General features: G+C 41.5%; 1 protein-coding gene across 2 annotated transcripts in view; it reads right to left on the bottom strand.

The window, feature by feature from the left end:
• Nucleotides 1-795: 795 nt before the first annotated feature.
• LOC133635865 (insulin-like growth factor 2 mRNA-binding protein 3) overlaps nt 796-13,863 on the bottom strand; it is a 37,028-nt gene continuing 23,960 nt past the window's right edge. For both annotated transcript variants that reach the window (XM_062029267.1, XM_062029265.1), the window contains one exon: nt 796-3,334. In XM_062029267.1, coding sequence (XP_061885251.1) covers nt 3,230-3,334 — 105 coding nt within the window. In that variant the 3' untranslated portion in view covers nt 796-3,229. The remainder of the gene's footprint in view (nt 3,335-13,863) is intronic.

Genomic DNA, 13,863 nt, shown 5'->3' with positions numbered 1-13,863 from the left:
TCCCTTGTGGATCAATAAAGTTTGTCTAAGTCTAAGTTGATGCACATGTGAACACTTACACTGTCAAATCTTTTATTTTATTTTTTTTTACGATTAATCAAGTTGCTACAAAAGGTTTGCTAACAATAACTCAGGGGTCCAAAGTGCTAATTTTTAACAGCCCATGACACATTTTAACAATACTACAAAAAAACATTAAAAAGTGAAATACAAGAGCCAAGAAAGAAAATGTTGCATTGACATTAACAAAACTGCAGTGTGGTCAATTTGTACTTTAAAACGGTCATTGCTCAAAATTAACTGATCGATCTGAAGTTGATCACGAGACTTAAGCCTTGAAAGTAAAAAATAAAATGTTAATGACTCATATTTAACACTTTAATGAGTTGAGGCCTTTTGGATCCCCAAGGACTTGACAGATTTATTTATTTATTTTTAAAATGCTAAAAAAAAAAGTTAACAAAAAGCAATATTTTGCTATTTAAGGCTTCAATTATCTCACATCAAATTACACTTTTTTTGGAGGGGAATTCTGCATATTTTCTATTTTTGCTAATGAAGATTTTTGACCAAAAGGACAAAGCCAAAAAAACAAAATTTAATGTCATTGGATAGATCTGAAGTTTATCTTTTGATATCTTAGCATTGAAAGTATTTAAATGACTTTATTTTAAACACTTGAATTGGTCCTTTAACATTCACCCACATTGAGGGAAGCCCTAATGGTTGTATTGTTTTTCAAAAGTAAAATATCAAGATGGAAAAGGATTGGACACCCTTGGCTTAACTTATTCCAGGTTATGCGGATGGATTCATCTGTTTTTATACACTGTGTGTTAAATTTGACGTACAAACAGGATATTTCATCAAAATGATTTTTCTGTCCTTTATTCAGAGGCATTTGACAAGTGGAACTGTGTGAGACAGGGGGTGAAAGGGCACAAGCTTGTTTGCAGACGGGCAAGTAGGGATTTTAATGCCGTACTAGTTAGATCACTTTTCCAAAAAAAACAAAAAAAGAAAGCCAACCCAATCCCTGAAATGTGTCCCGTCAGAGAATGTTCAGCGTTACGCAGCTAACAGAAGAAGATAGCTACCAAGAGAAACCATAAAAATACAGCAATTGAGTAGCATTTGTGAAAGACAAAAAGGAGGAAAACAAGACAGGACTTGTATCTATTTTGTAGTCTTACAAATCAGAAAGAAAAAAAGGCAGGCCCTTTTGAAAAAAGACAAAAAAAAATTGTATTCTTGACTATTGAATGCTAAATCAAAACAGGGGATTTGACTTTTTCCCCCCACAAACAAACCCAAGCAAGAAGTTCAAATACATGGAAGCCACACCACCAAAAAGAGAAAGCAGAAATAAATGGCGATGGTCTGAGTTCAATTAAGCCAAAAAGAGTACATAAATATTGAAAAATGATTTTTTTTTTCACTTTTGATTCAATTCTAAAGAGTACATGATTTTTTTCTTTTCTATCATTTCATTCATTTCTGGAAAAAGGTGAGGAGGGGTTTAATTCTAACAAATAGAATGCCTCTACTTCAAATACTTGTCTAAAGAGGTAGATCCAAACAAACTGCAGAGGAGGGGGGTTGGGGGTGATGTTAGGATGGCGCCCGTGTTGGAAAAAAGTGTTCTGATGGGGGGGAGGGGCTGAGGTATAGGTGCGCACTGGCGCTCAGTGGGAAGCGAGGAGAAGGGGGGGCCTGCTTAGTGGCACAACAGTACCCCCCCAAGCCCAGCCCCCTTTAGCTGAGGTAGACGGCGTTCTACTGTGGTACACGACTTCTACCACCATCAACATATTTACATTCGGCACGAACACACAAGTGACTTTTCCCGGGGAGGAAGGGGCGGGGCGGTGGGACTCCCCCCTCCCCCCTCGAAAGTCACTTTGTGTCACAGAGAATGTCGTAACTAAAAAGAAAAATGGCATCCATCAGTGCGACTCCCCCTCCCCTCAGCGACCCTCGGCATGCAGTGATCGGCGTCAGGCGACCGACACAAATGAAAGGTTTCACAAAGCAACAAGGTCAATCCCCAACCCAAATGGCATCGCTGGAACCGTGTTACGGCCGGGTGGCGTCTTTTCCACTTTTTCTTGCGAAAACAACAAAAAAACGATGTTTGGCCCCGGGGGAGGGGGGGGAAAGTGAGGCGATTGGCTGTGAATGCTGAGACGCCACCTCCACGCTATGTACAGGTCATGTGGAGGCGCTCGCACCGACAACGCCGCACCAGAGTTCAAGGCAAGGTCCGTTGGCAGCCGACCAAGGAAGAATTTTCCACTTTTCTTAAAAAAATAAAAAATGTTCAAAGACTATCAGCTTTATAAAGTATACAAAATACCACAAAAGCAAAAAAAAAAAAGAAAAGCAAAAAGAAAGGAAATTTTTTTCTTCTTATATATTTATATATCATCATTTTCTTCTGAGGTACTAGATCCTGAGGTAGTTAAGTAAAATGCATATTCAATTCTTTTTGACGGGCAGCAGCAGTTCAGCACCTTTTCCCAAAGTGCTGCCCTCACCTCTAAATATATATATATATATATATAGATATATATATATAAGCTCATATGTATAGGTCTATTTATAAAATGCATCCGAATTGATATAAAATGCCACTTGGATTGGCCGCACCCTCTCCGGGGTCCTGCAGGCCTCAAACAACATGGCCGAGCCAACTCTCCACCCAAGTTAACCTCTGGCGTGAAAGCAATGCCTTTTTTCCTCTTTCTTTTGTTGCCTCTCATGAGAAAGCTTCGTCGGCCAATCCGAGAGTGAAAAACCAAATGTGGAGTCAAGCGAGGAGGGTCCTTAGTTCTTCTTTAGTGTTGCAGAGTAAAAAGAAGACAAATAAAAAAGAGGGATGGAAGGGAAAGGGAGGATAGATACACACCCGTGAGGGGGGGGGTGGAGGGGTGCGTACCTGTGAGGGCAGGTGACGTGATGGCGGTCCTGCCAACGTTCCCACAGTGATGCAGACAGGTGAGGTGGGTGGAGCTCGAGAGGCGTGGTTTAGCGAGGGGGGAGAGGGAGGGAGGGGGAGGGGCGGTCTCTTAGCCACACGTGAAAGTTCGAGCGAGACGAGGAGGGGCCGGATGTTCTCGTCGATTTCCAACGACCTTCGACCCCCCTTCGAGATGAGCGTCTCCCCCCTCCGTCTTGGGGCAGCCAGGCAGCTTCAGTCACCGCTTCCTCCAGGAGCACCGGTGGGGCGTCACTTCCTGCGGGGCAGCGGAGGCTGGGCTCCTCCGGGTGCCGGCTTGGGCTGCTGCTGTCTCCTCACCTGAGCCAGGATCTCCTGGATCTTCCTCTGGGCCAGCTGGGGAGGTCAAAGGTCACGTTAAAAGACAAGGTCAGGGGTCAAAGTCCTCTTCCTGGCTGTTCGAGGGCTGCCTCTTACAGTGCAAACTGTATTTTTCAGACTATTTTTCAAGTTTTGAACCCTGTCGCTTAAAAAAAATCGATGCAGATCATTGATGGATTTTTCTTCGCTGACAGCCATGTTTCATTTTCAACACCAACAGAAAATGTGTGGTATTGTTTGTGACGCCATCTTTTGGACCAGTTCGCTCACCGAGTTGATAATGTATTTCCTGTGTTGTGCCTTCAACCGGAAGTATATCCGTTTCGTCTAGCCGTCCATAGTGTTCCTACTTGTCTGGATTCTTCATTCATCACTCCAACAAACGTTTGTAAGTTTTACAATATAACTACAACAATTCTTACTTACTAAAGCATCCCATGTGTGATGTCTATAGGAGTGTTTTCATGCATATTTGTACGAGCTACGTAATCAAGCTAGCATCATTAGCATTAGCTAATATGCCAACACGTCTAGATGTACTGTGTTAGTACTATTTACTTACAACGGCATTCTTTCTGCATTGTTTCAGTTTCACAAATTCCTCAGTAAGTTCACCAAAACGTCACCGTGGAGTTATTGAGTCTGTTTAGCTGATTGGAGAGCTAGTGGGTCCATGACGATGACTTCTGTTTGTTTGATCAGCCGTTTTACTGCCGTGACATAGACACCGTTTGGAAACAATGTATGTAAATAAACATTTACAGAATATTTTGTACCGGTACATATCTGCGTCTTATAGTGTGGCTAATATACCGTATCTTCAGCACTATGAGGCGCACCTAAAAACCTCCAATTTTCTCAAAAGCTGACAGTGCGCCTTATAATCCGGTTCGCTTTATATGTGGACAAATATTGAGCCAAAACAAACTTAAACTTCATTTTCATAAAGTTTAGGTCTCGCAACTACGGTAAACAGCCGCCAACTTCTTTTTCCCCCGTAGAAGAAGAAGTTCTTCTAACCCAAAAATGGCTTCCATTAAGAGACACGCTTACACGCAGAGTTTAAACTTAAGACAATCAGTCACGCAGTAGAACACGGGAATAGAGCATCAGCGAGAGAATTTAACATAAACGAATTAATGGTGTTTAATTTGGACACTGAAGAAGAATTCAAGGGATTCGTGGATGAGGAATAACTTCATAAAGTGAGCTTTATATGTTTATTTTGTATGTTGTGTGACATTAACGTTTGAGCAACATTGAGTGATTGATATTGTTAAAGCTCTGCACTATTTCGAGTGTTACTATATTGTGATTGCACTAACGTTTGATTTACGTGTTTATTGAGTCAGGGAAAATTTCCCCTCCACTATGTGATATAAATGTTGCACTACATGTTATACCTTGCTGTTAAAAGATAAACAAAACACCACGTCATTGACTTTACCTCGGGGAAAATAATAAAACAGCTGTTTATTCATTTTGGGAGTGAACAGAGTTGTCAGAATGCTGGTTTGTAATCTATTAATAAAGTTTGACTGACCTGACTGTTTTGTTGACATTCCCTTTAGCGCAACTCCATCTAATGCACATATGTCAGAGTCAAGGCCCGCGGGCCATATCCGGCCCGCGAGAAGGTTTTTTACGGCCCTTGGGATGATCTTGATTTATTATTAGAACCGGCCCGCAGACCGCAGATCTTTTACACGCACCAAGCGGATGCCGGTCCAAGGTTCCGAAAGGGGGCGAGCGGCCCGCCGGGACGCGCCTGCCGGCCGAAGGGCTGCAGCCCGGCCGTCAGTCGCGGAGCCCGCCGTGCCACGCGCGCCAAGGGGGCGGGCCGAAACCCGGCCCCGAGGCCCTGAGACTTCTGCTTTGTTTCCCCAAACCGCGCGTCACCGCCGGGCCCGCACCACCGTCGGGCTGCAGCCCGAGCGTCGGTGGCGGAACCCGTCATGTGCCGCGCGCGCCAAGCGGAGCGGGGGGGTCAAGCGGGCCGAAACCCGCAGGCCACCCCCTCACCACGAGGCCCTGAGACTTCTGCGTTTGACCCCTACGCGCGGCCCGTCGGGACGCGCCCGCCGTCAAGCCACGAGGGCCAGCCGTCGGGTCGCGGAGCCCGCCGTGCCACGCGCGCCAAGGGGCGGGCCGAAACCAGCGGGGGGTTTCGGGCACCCAACTCGCCTCCCTCCCACGGAGGGAGGAGGGGGGTTTAATGTGAACATTACTGTGCAATCACATATTTAGAGTTTTTACTCAATTCAAGTTTAAAAGTTAAAGTTTAATATTTGTTTTCACTGCATGTTACTTCTCCTTAAACAAAGTGTTGTTTTTGATTTATAGATTTTTGCACTTTATTTTATTGTATTTCAATTTAATTATATTTTAAAAATATTTCAGTTGAGTGGATGATAGAAAATTGCTATTATTGTTTTCTTTGAAGTAAATTTAGCCCACTTTTGCTAAAATAGACAATATAGGCTACTGATGGTGCCTTGAATACCGGTTTCTTTCATTTAATGTTCATGTTATGGGGATTTTTATATAAAGGAAATTTGTCTTTTGTGTCTGTTGAAAATTAAAGATTACTGACAGAGCCATAAGAAAATATTGCTTTATTTATCTGATCATATTGGAATATATTTGTTAGGTTTTCAGTAGGTTCAATTAGGTTCACTAGACTATATGCGTCATTTAAAAATTTTTCAATGAACATTCGAACAGTCCGGCCCTCGGCTTGTAGCTAAATTTTTTATTTGGCCCTCCGTCCATTTGACTTTGACACCCCTGATCTAATGGATGCATAGGTGCGCCTTATAATCCGGTGCGCCTTATATATGAACAAAGTTTTGAAATATGCCATTCATTGAAGGTGCGCCTTATAATCCGGTGCGCCTTATAGTGCGGAAAATACAGTATATAAAAATATTTTTTTATTCTAAATTTTGTTTGGTGCGCTCAAGAGCACAGAAAGTATGGTATATTGTATGGGAATGTAAATGTGTAACTGCCTCATATTTATTCTACTTTGCTTTGAAATCATAAGTCCAGGTGATAATATTGGGTATCGGTCTAACAACAACAACAAAAAAATGTCAGATGAAATGGTCTTGTGTGTAAAATGTCCGATATAAGCTGTGATGCAAACATTTAATAATGATAATAATGGATTAGATTTATATAGCGCTTTTCTAGACACTCAAAGCGCTTCACTTGAGCAATGCAGGACATGAGCCCAACTTGATTATTGTGGCCACTAGATGTCCCCAAACATTACCATTCCACTTCAATTCGAAGACAGCGTAAGTCTGTCATAGGTAGGGATGGGTCTCGAAAATTGGTTCCCAGCATATCAATTCCTTGGAATCGCTTGCCATTTTCCCCCAAAACGATTCCTTTAAGGGTTCCTGCGGGCGGGAGTGAGGTCATTCCTTACACAACGTGCAGACAACATTGTGCCCAGGTCGCAGAAAGGCTCCACAGTTTGGCTCCATGTTACAAGAAATGATTGCAATAACTGCAAGGTTGCTGTATGATCTAGAGGATGACATAGGACAGGGGTCAGCAATCCGCGGCTCCGGAGCCGCATGCGGCTCTTTGACCTCTTTGACCACTCTGATGCGGCTCAGCTACATACTTGCCGACCCCCCCGATTTTCCCAGGAGATTTATGGATCTCAGTGTCTCTCATAGGTAGCTCCCAGGGAAAATATAATCCTATTTACACTCTAATTACTAAATAAAGGGAGTGTCCTCTATAGCATTTACAAACAGCGTGCCAGCCCGGCCACAAGTTGTATGTTGCTTTTACTTGCACACATAGGAGACAGCAAAGCATACTTACTCATCAGCCACACAGCTTACACTGACGGTAGCCGTATCAAACAACTTTAACATTGTTACGTTACAAATATGCGCCACACTGTGAACCCACACCAAAAAAGAATGAAAAACACATTTCTGGAGAACATCCCACCGTAACACAACATAAACACAACACAACCAATACCCAGAATCCCATGCAGCCCTAACTCTTCCGGTCTACATTATACACCCCCGCTACCACCAAATCCCCCCACACATCAACCCCCCCCTCTCCGTGCGTTGGTTGAGCGGAAGAGTTAGAGCTGCATGGGATTCTGGGTATTGGTACCGTCAGTGTAAAATGTGTGGCTGCTGAGGTAGTACGCCTTGCTGTCACTTACGTGAACAAGCTGAAATTGCATTCTACATGTGGTCGAGCAGGTACACTGCTAGGGCAGGCTGTAGAGGGCGCCAAAAGCAGTGTCATCATGCCCTGATATTCGGGAGTCTCCCGGGAAAAATGAGAGAGTTGGCAAGTATGACGCTATCAAGCGCCATTCATTCAAAACTTGCGGGCCGCACCAACATCAAATTTCCACATTAAAGTGCGTGCCGGTGCGTGTGTCGGAGACCCCTGGTTAACATAGCACAAAGAGCTTTGTATGCGGTGTTTTTCATTTTAAATTTTAAATTTTTTTTTGTGGCTCCCATTATTTTCTTTAATTTGTGAAACTTGCCAAAATGGCTCTTTGAGTGGTAAAGGTTGCCGACCCCTGACATAGGAGCAATGTGCTGAAACATTTGAACTCACAGCGTGCTGCAACTTAAATGAATGTCGTGTTTTTTAACCGCTCCTATCACATCCCAGCAGCAGTCCTCTGGCCTAAATACAACAGGTGCTATCATGTTAGCGACATTAGCTGTTCAATTGGCATGAATGGTTTCATTTAGATCAGCATGACCAGAGAGACAGATTGGCTCCGAGGCGGCGAGTAAGTACTCACTCCAGGTCACGTCTGCCGCTCTAAGGACATCACCAAACAGTGAGTTTGTGGTCAAAAGCTTGCATCCTTTGCCACACTACACATTCCGGTTTCCAGTATATGAATGTTCAATTGTAGTCAGAGAAAAGTTGCATGTTTTCATTAACCACATTTTCACTCATTTCAATTTTACAGGAGAAACTCTTGAAAATTTATGAACTTCAAAATGTGAAACTAACATGTGATATTCACTCATTACATGCATATGTAAGCCTTCATCATCATTGTAATGATCATAGCTTAGTTTTAAAAACCCCACATTGACATTTTAAATTCAAGGTTATTCATAAACTGCTAATCACGGCTTGACATATCTCACCTTTGCATGTGATATATTATATCACGTTTCATTCTTATTTTGTTAAATTCTAAAGAATAAGATTTATTATTTTTATTTTTCAAATAGTTGTTTTCTATGCTGCGTATGTGCTTCTTAAGACATCCCTGTGGGCTTTGTAAGGTCACGTTAGCTCTAAACTCTACTCAATTGATGCTAACCCACTTTTTCTCTTTTCCCAAATAAGAATCCATAAGAGAAACCGAACCGTTAAGCAGAATCGGAACCATAAAAATCTGATGAAAAGTTGAATCTTAAAAAAGGTTAGTGTTTTTCAAACATAATATCATTCTGACAAATTTCACTTGATCAAACACTTCCTAACATTTTCTGCTACAAAATATACCAATATTTGTGCCGATATTGCTATCGGCCAATACTCAAGGCTCCGATAAGGGTTGGCATTTATTTTTGACACCCAAAAACATGTTGGAATATTTTGTTGCATGGTCAGATAATTATAAAGTTTGGAAGAAATAGCATGCAAATCTTTTGTGTTGAAAGAACACATTTAATAATATAGATCAAGTGCTTTATTGACGCACATTATTTCCTAAGATGTGGCAGACCAGATTTAACCCCCAGGCTTTGACACCTGTGATGTAGCCCGTGATGTCACACCTTCAAAATATCAGTACTGTCACAGGCCACATAAATGAGATGGCCCCTGGGCCTTGAGTGTGGCACCTGTGCACCACATCTCAGTTTCCCATACAAATGGGCCAGAAATACTGCAAATAGACCATTATAGAAATATTGAGCGCTCTGTTTGCCCTTGCTCATAAACACATGATGATGGGACTGTCAGGGAATACAGCTTGTTAGTACAACGCTGTACAGTAGGTGGCATTATAACCTGGTCTGCTAGACAATGAGAAATTAGCGAGTTATGATTTATTTTCGATAAACAGTGTTCTCTCAATTACACCTTCCAGACCCATGTATAGAAGGAATTTTCACAATTCAAAGCGCTCTTATCATTTTTATGAATATGCCTTTCCAGTTTTATAAGCATTTCACCCGTTACGGTACTAATTCTCGAAATCGCTATTGTTCGGTACTCGTGTGTGAATAAATAATTGTTTGTGATGATGAAATCATATTTATTGCAACATTTAAACAATCCAATTATTATAACTGCTGTCTAGTTATATCTAGACGTTGGATGACAGTCGTTTGTATGTATGGTGTTTCTTTCCTTTGTTGCATCCTAAAAAAGTGTTAATACTGTAGGGGTGTAACGGTACACAAAAATGTCGGTTCGGTACGTACCTTTGTTTAGAGGTCACGGTTCGGTTCATTTTCGGTACAGTAAGAAAACAACAAAATATAAATTTTTGGGTTAGTTATTTACCAAATTTGCAAAATCTTCCACCAAATATTTTTCTCAGTGGAATATTTGATGTGAAGTAATCGGAACCTTGGATAGGTCAATAATTCATAACATTGATTTTGATTCAATATGTTTTGAGCAATGAGTTTGAAAGAAAAAAAAAACAGCTTTGTTTTATTAGTCAACATTGCAACTTTTTCTAAATTACATTTAACCTTTAAGCTTTTTTATTTCACTTTTGTTATGTTTTTGTTTATTTTAATAGTATTTTTAGAATGTGCCGTGGGCCTTTAAAACATTAGCTGTGGGCCGCAAATGGCCTCCGGGGCACACTTTTGACACCCCTGCTATAGATAACAAAAAATTAAATCTGATAAATCTATGGATAAAAAGCAGAGCCTGGTGACGCATGCGCGTTTATCATAACTCTCTCGCTCTCTCTGTCTCTGCCCCTCCCTCACGAATGCTACTGCATGCACAATTTGTTTTGTTTTTAACCCCTTCTTAACCCTGAACGTACATTGAAAATACACGCAATCCTAACTCAAAATGCCGGACATTTGAGGTATTTAAGAAACTCCGCCCTGACAGCTCCGCAAAAGAGGACGTGTGGTCAGTCTATCGTAGCCCGTTAGCTGCTAGCATGCCGTGTGTTGTGCCTCGGTGTGCATTGTTTACACAAGGTGCGTTACGCTACTTAATATGTCCGTGTGGAAACTCGTTCGGTACACCTCCGAACCGGAACCCCGGTACCGAAACGGTTCAATACAAATACACGTACCGTTACACCCCTATAATACTGTAAGTATTGTACTTATTAAGCAGCAGCCGTTTGATTGTAACAAGCATCTCACCAGACGGCGGATTCACATTAAACCAGTTTTAAAATCTCTGCATTGGCTCCCCGTGTCTTTCAGGATCAATTTTAAAGGTGGTTCTTATGGTTTATAAATGTTGTTATGGTATTGGGCCTTCTTATCTTTCAGATTTGCTTTTACCCAATAAACCTCCGGCACTCATCTCCTAATTATTCCAAAAGTTCATGTGTTTAAGAGCAGGCTAAAGACTAGAGATGTCCGATAATATCGGCCGGCCTATATTATCGGCCGATAAATGCTTTAAAATGTAATATCGGAAATTATCGGTACCGGTTTCAAAAACTAAAATTAATTACTTTTTAAAACGCTGCTGTACGAAGCGGTACATATCCTGTAAAACACGGACGTAGGGAGCAGTACAGAGCAGTTGCTTCTTCCAGTCAGTGTGAGAGAGGGGAGAAGGGAGAGCCTCCTCTCCCACACACAACACAGGAGTTGATGACTGCAGCATGAGAGGTTTACTGGCGACACTTGACCTTATCAAACCACCGCGAGCGGAGTATAACAACAGCAAGAGTGTGTTGTTGCTGGTGCTGTAGCCGTGGCCAACAAGCGAGCTTGCTCGGTGACTGACTAACGACACCGTGTCTATGGTTTGGGATTATTTTAAAGTGTGTCTGACGGATAAAAAACTGTCAATTTGCAATGACTGCAAAAAGTTGGTTATGCGAGGCGGAACCAAGACGTCTTCCTTTAATACGAGCAATTTGATCTCCCACCTCTTCAAGAACCATGAGATACACGATGAATACAAGTGGAAGATGGATGAAAAGCAAACACCGAAAGCAGCTTGCAGTGAGTGGAGGTGCCCTGTCTCAACGCAGCATTTCAGAAGCTCTGGCTGACTGCTAGGCCACTTCAAGCACTCACCACTCGCTTGCAGCACATTTGTGTTACTCATACAAGCCCAGTTTATAATTTCCTGTTATACAGTATGCCAGGCAGTCTACTAAAGGAGGACTATGTTATTGTTTACTTTATTACTCTTGTATACTCTGGACTGAAGCTGTGTGCCTTCATTGTTTTTGTAGCTGTTGTTTTGAGGCATGTTAAAAAAATAAAAATAATAATGCACTTTGTGAAAGTCAAAGTATAGTATTTCCCATAGTTGTAGTGGGTATTAGGATTATCTCAGGGAGAGCATGTCCCAAATTCCAAGCTGCTGTTTTGAGGCATGTTAAAAAAAAAAATGCACTTTGTGACTTCAATAATAAATATGGCAGTGCCAAGTTGGCACTTTTTTCCATAACTTGAGTTGAAGTTGTTCTCTTATTTTGGAAAACCTTGTTACGGTACTTTGTTTAATGCATCCAGCGGGGCATCACAACAAAATTAGGCATAATAAAGTTTTAATTCCATCGGTTGATATCGGAATCGGTAATTAAAAATTGGACAATATCGGAATATCGGATATCGGCAAAAAAGCCATTATCGGACATCTCTACTTAAGACCCACCTTTTTGATGTGGCTTTTACCCAATAATTAATTAATTTGATTGAAGCCATTGGTACTTTACTTTTTATCTTTAGTTATGCAATATTTTATTTGGTTCTATTTATTTATTATATATTTACTGTACACATTTTATTCGTGTTTATTTTTTACGTTCATATGTCTTACTTGTATTTTATCCTTTATCTCTACTCATGGTTCTTACCATTTACAGATTTTATTATTTTTACTCTCCAACGTTCCTCAGAGGGAGCCATCTGCATCAGGGGTTATCGGCCATGTTTGAGGGGGCTCTTTGTGTCAGCGTCCTGGTGACCATGGTCTGATGACCTCCTGGTGCAGATGGCTCCTGGGATAGTGTTTACTCACCTGGCTCCTCTGTAGTCAGCCATGCATTATTTGTTTATGTATTTGGGTATGTTGTGTGCGTGTGTATGTGATAATGAGGGATCTGGGTCATCGGGGTATTCTTTAAGTTTGTAACGCACTGTGTCGCATTTATTTTATGTACAACAAGCGCTTTATAAATAGTTTGATGGATTTATCTTCGTTGTAGTTTTAATTTACACATTTGGAGATGTTGAAATTGCTATGTAAAATCGCTAATGCTAATAAGTAGCATGTCAATAGCAAAGCCAATGTATATTGACATCAAGCTAACGCATTTGTGAAACGGTGGAGCCTGACTTTACTTACAATGTAGCGTTTTGAGTCAATTTGTTGGCATTGAAAAATGCAACATTACCTAGAGGTAGTTTGAGTTTGCTCTCAGTGCTGCTGGAGTGACTGTCAAGTGCCAAAGTGCAAAGAGTTGGCAACCGGGCATGACGTCAAGCGCAACCCAGCTGCAGTAACGTGGCACACTTGGATTTTACGTAAATAGGTGCCCAGTAAGACTAGCGGGACTCGGTCGGTGCCAAAAAACCACTGTGTTGGGTAGCCATGCCGAGCTTTGACACATCATATGCTCCTAAAACACTTGTTACACTTTAAAAGCTATGTCATGAAAACTTCAATGGAACTCAATATAACTTTAAAAATGTACTGAGATGGCAGTAAGGAGATTCACAAGCCTAGCAAAACATGGCTAATGCTAATGCTAACGAGAACAAGGCATTTATTCCAAAGAAAAGACCATTTTTGTCAGTGGTTTAGATTTGCGGCAACAAGTTTCTTTTAAAAAGGCAGCAGCACAACAAACTTATTCCAGCATCTGAAACAGTATCGAGCCGAGTGGGGGAAATGCAACTCTTCACAAGGCCAACAAGATGGCAACAACTAACACCAGCTAAGAAGCGTCTTACTGTGGTGGACTCATTTATATGAGGATGCACGTACGACGACTCCAACACATGTTGGAGAACAATGCACAGGGCGATCACTAAAACAGTGGCTCTGCACATCCAAACTGGACAGCTCGAATGCTGCTGCAAAACTCTTGTGGAATTATGAGGCATTTAATCATTAATATATGATGTGTACATTGTCTTTAACATCAGTACACACTAACAAGGAGCCCAGAATACTTCAGAGAAAAGTCTGCCTTTACAGAGGTGGGTAGTAACGCCCTACATTTACTCTGTTACATCTACTTGAGTAACTTTTGGGATAAATTGTACTTCTAAGAGTAGTTCTAATGCAACATACTTTTACTTGAGTATATTTATAGAGAATAAACTCTACTTTTACTCTGCACC

Source organism: Entelurus aequoreus, linkage group LG20 (assembly GCF_033978785.1).
Source record: "Entelurus aequoreus isolate RoL-2023_Sb linkage group LG20, RoL_Eaeq_v1.1, whole genome shotgun sequence".
Taxonomy (NCBI): domain Eukaryota; kingdom Metazoa; phylum Chordata; class Actinopteri; order Syngnathiformes; family Syngnathidae; genus Entelurus; species Entelurus aequoreus.
The sequence above is the reverse complement of the archived record's forward strand: the minus strand, read 5'-3'. Positions and strand labels throughout refer to the sequence as shown.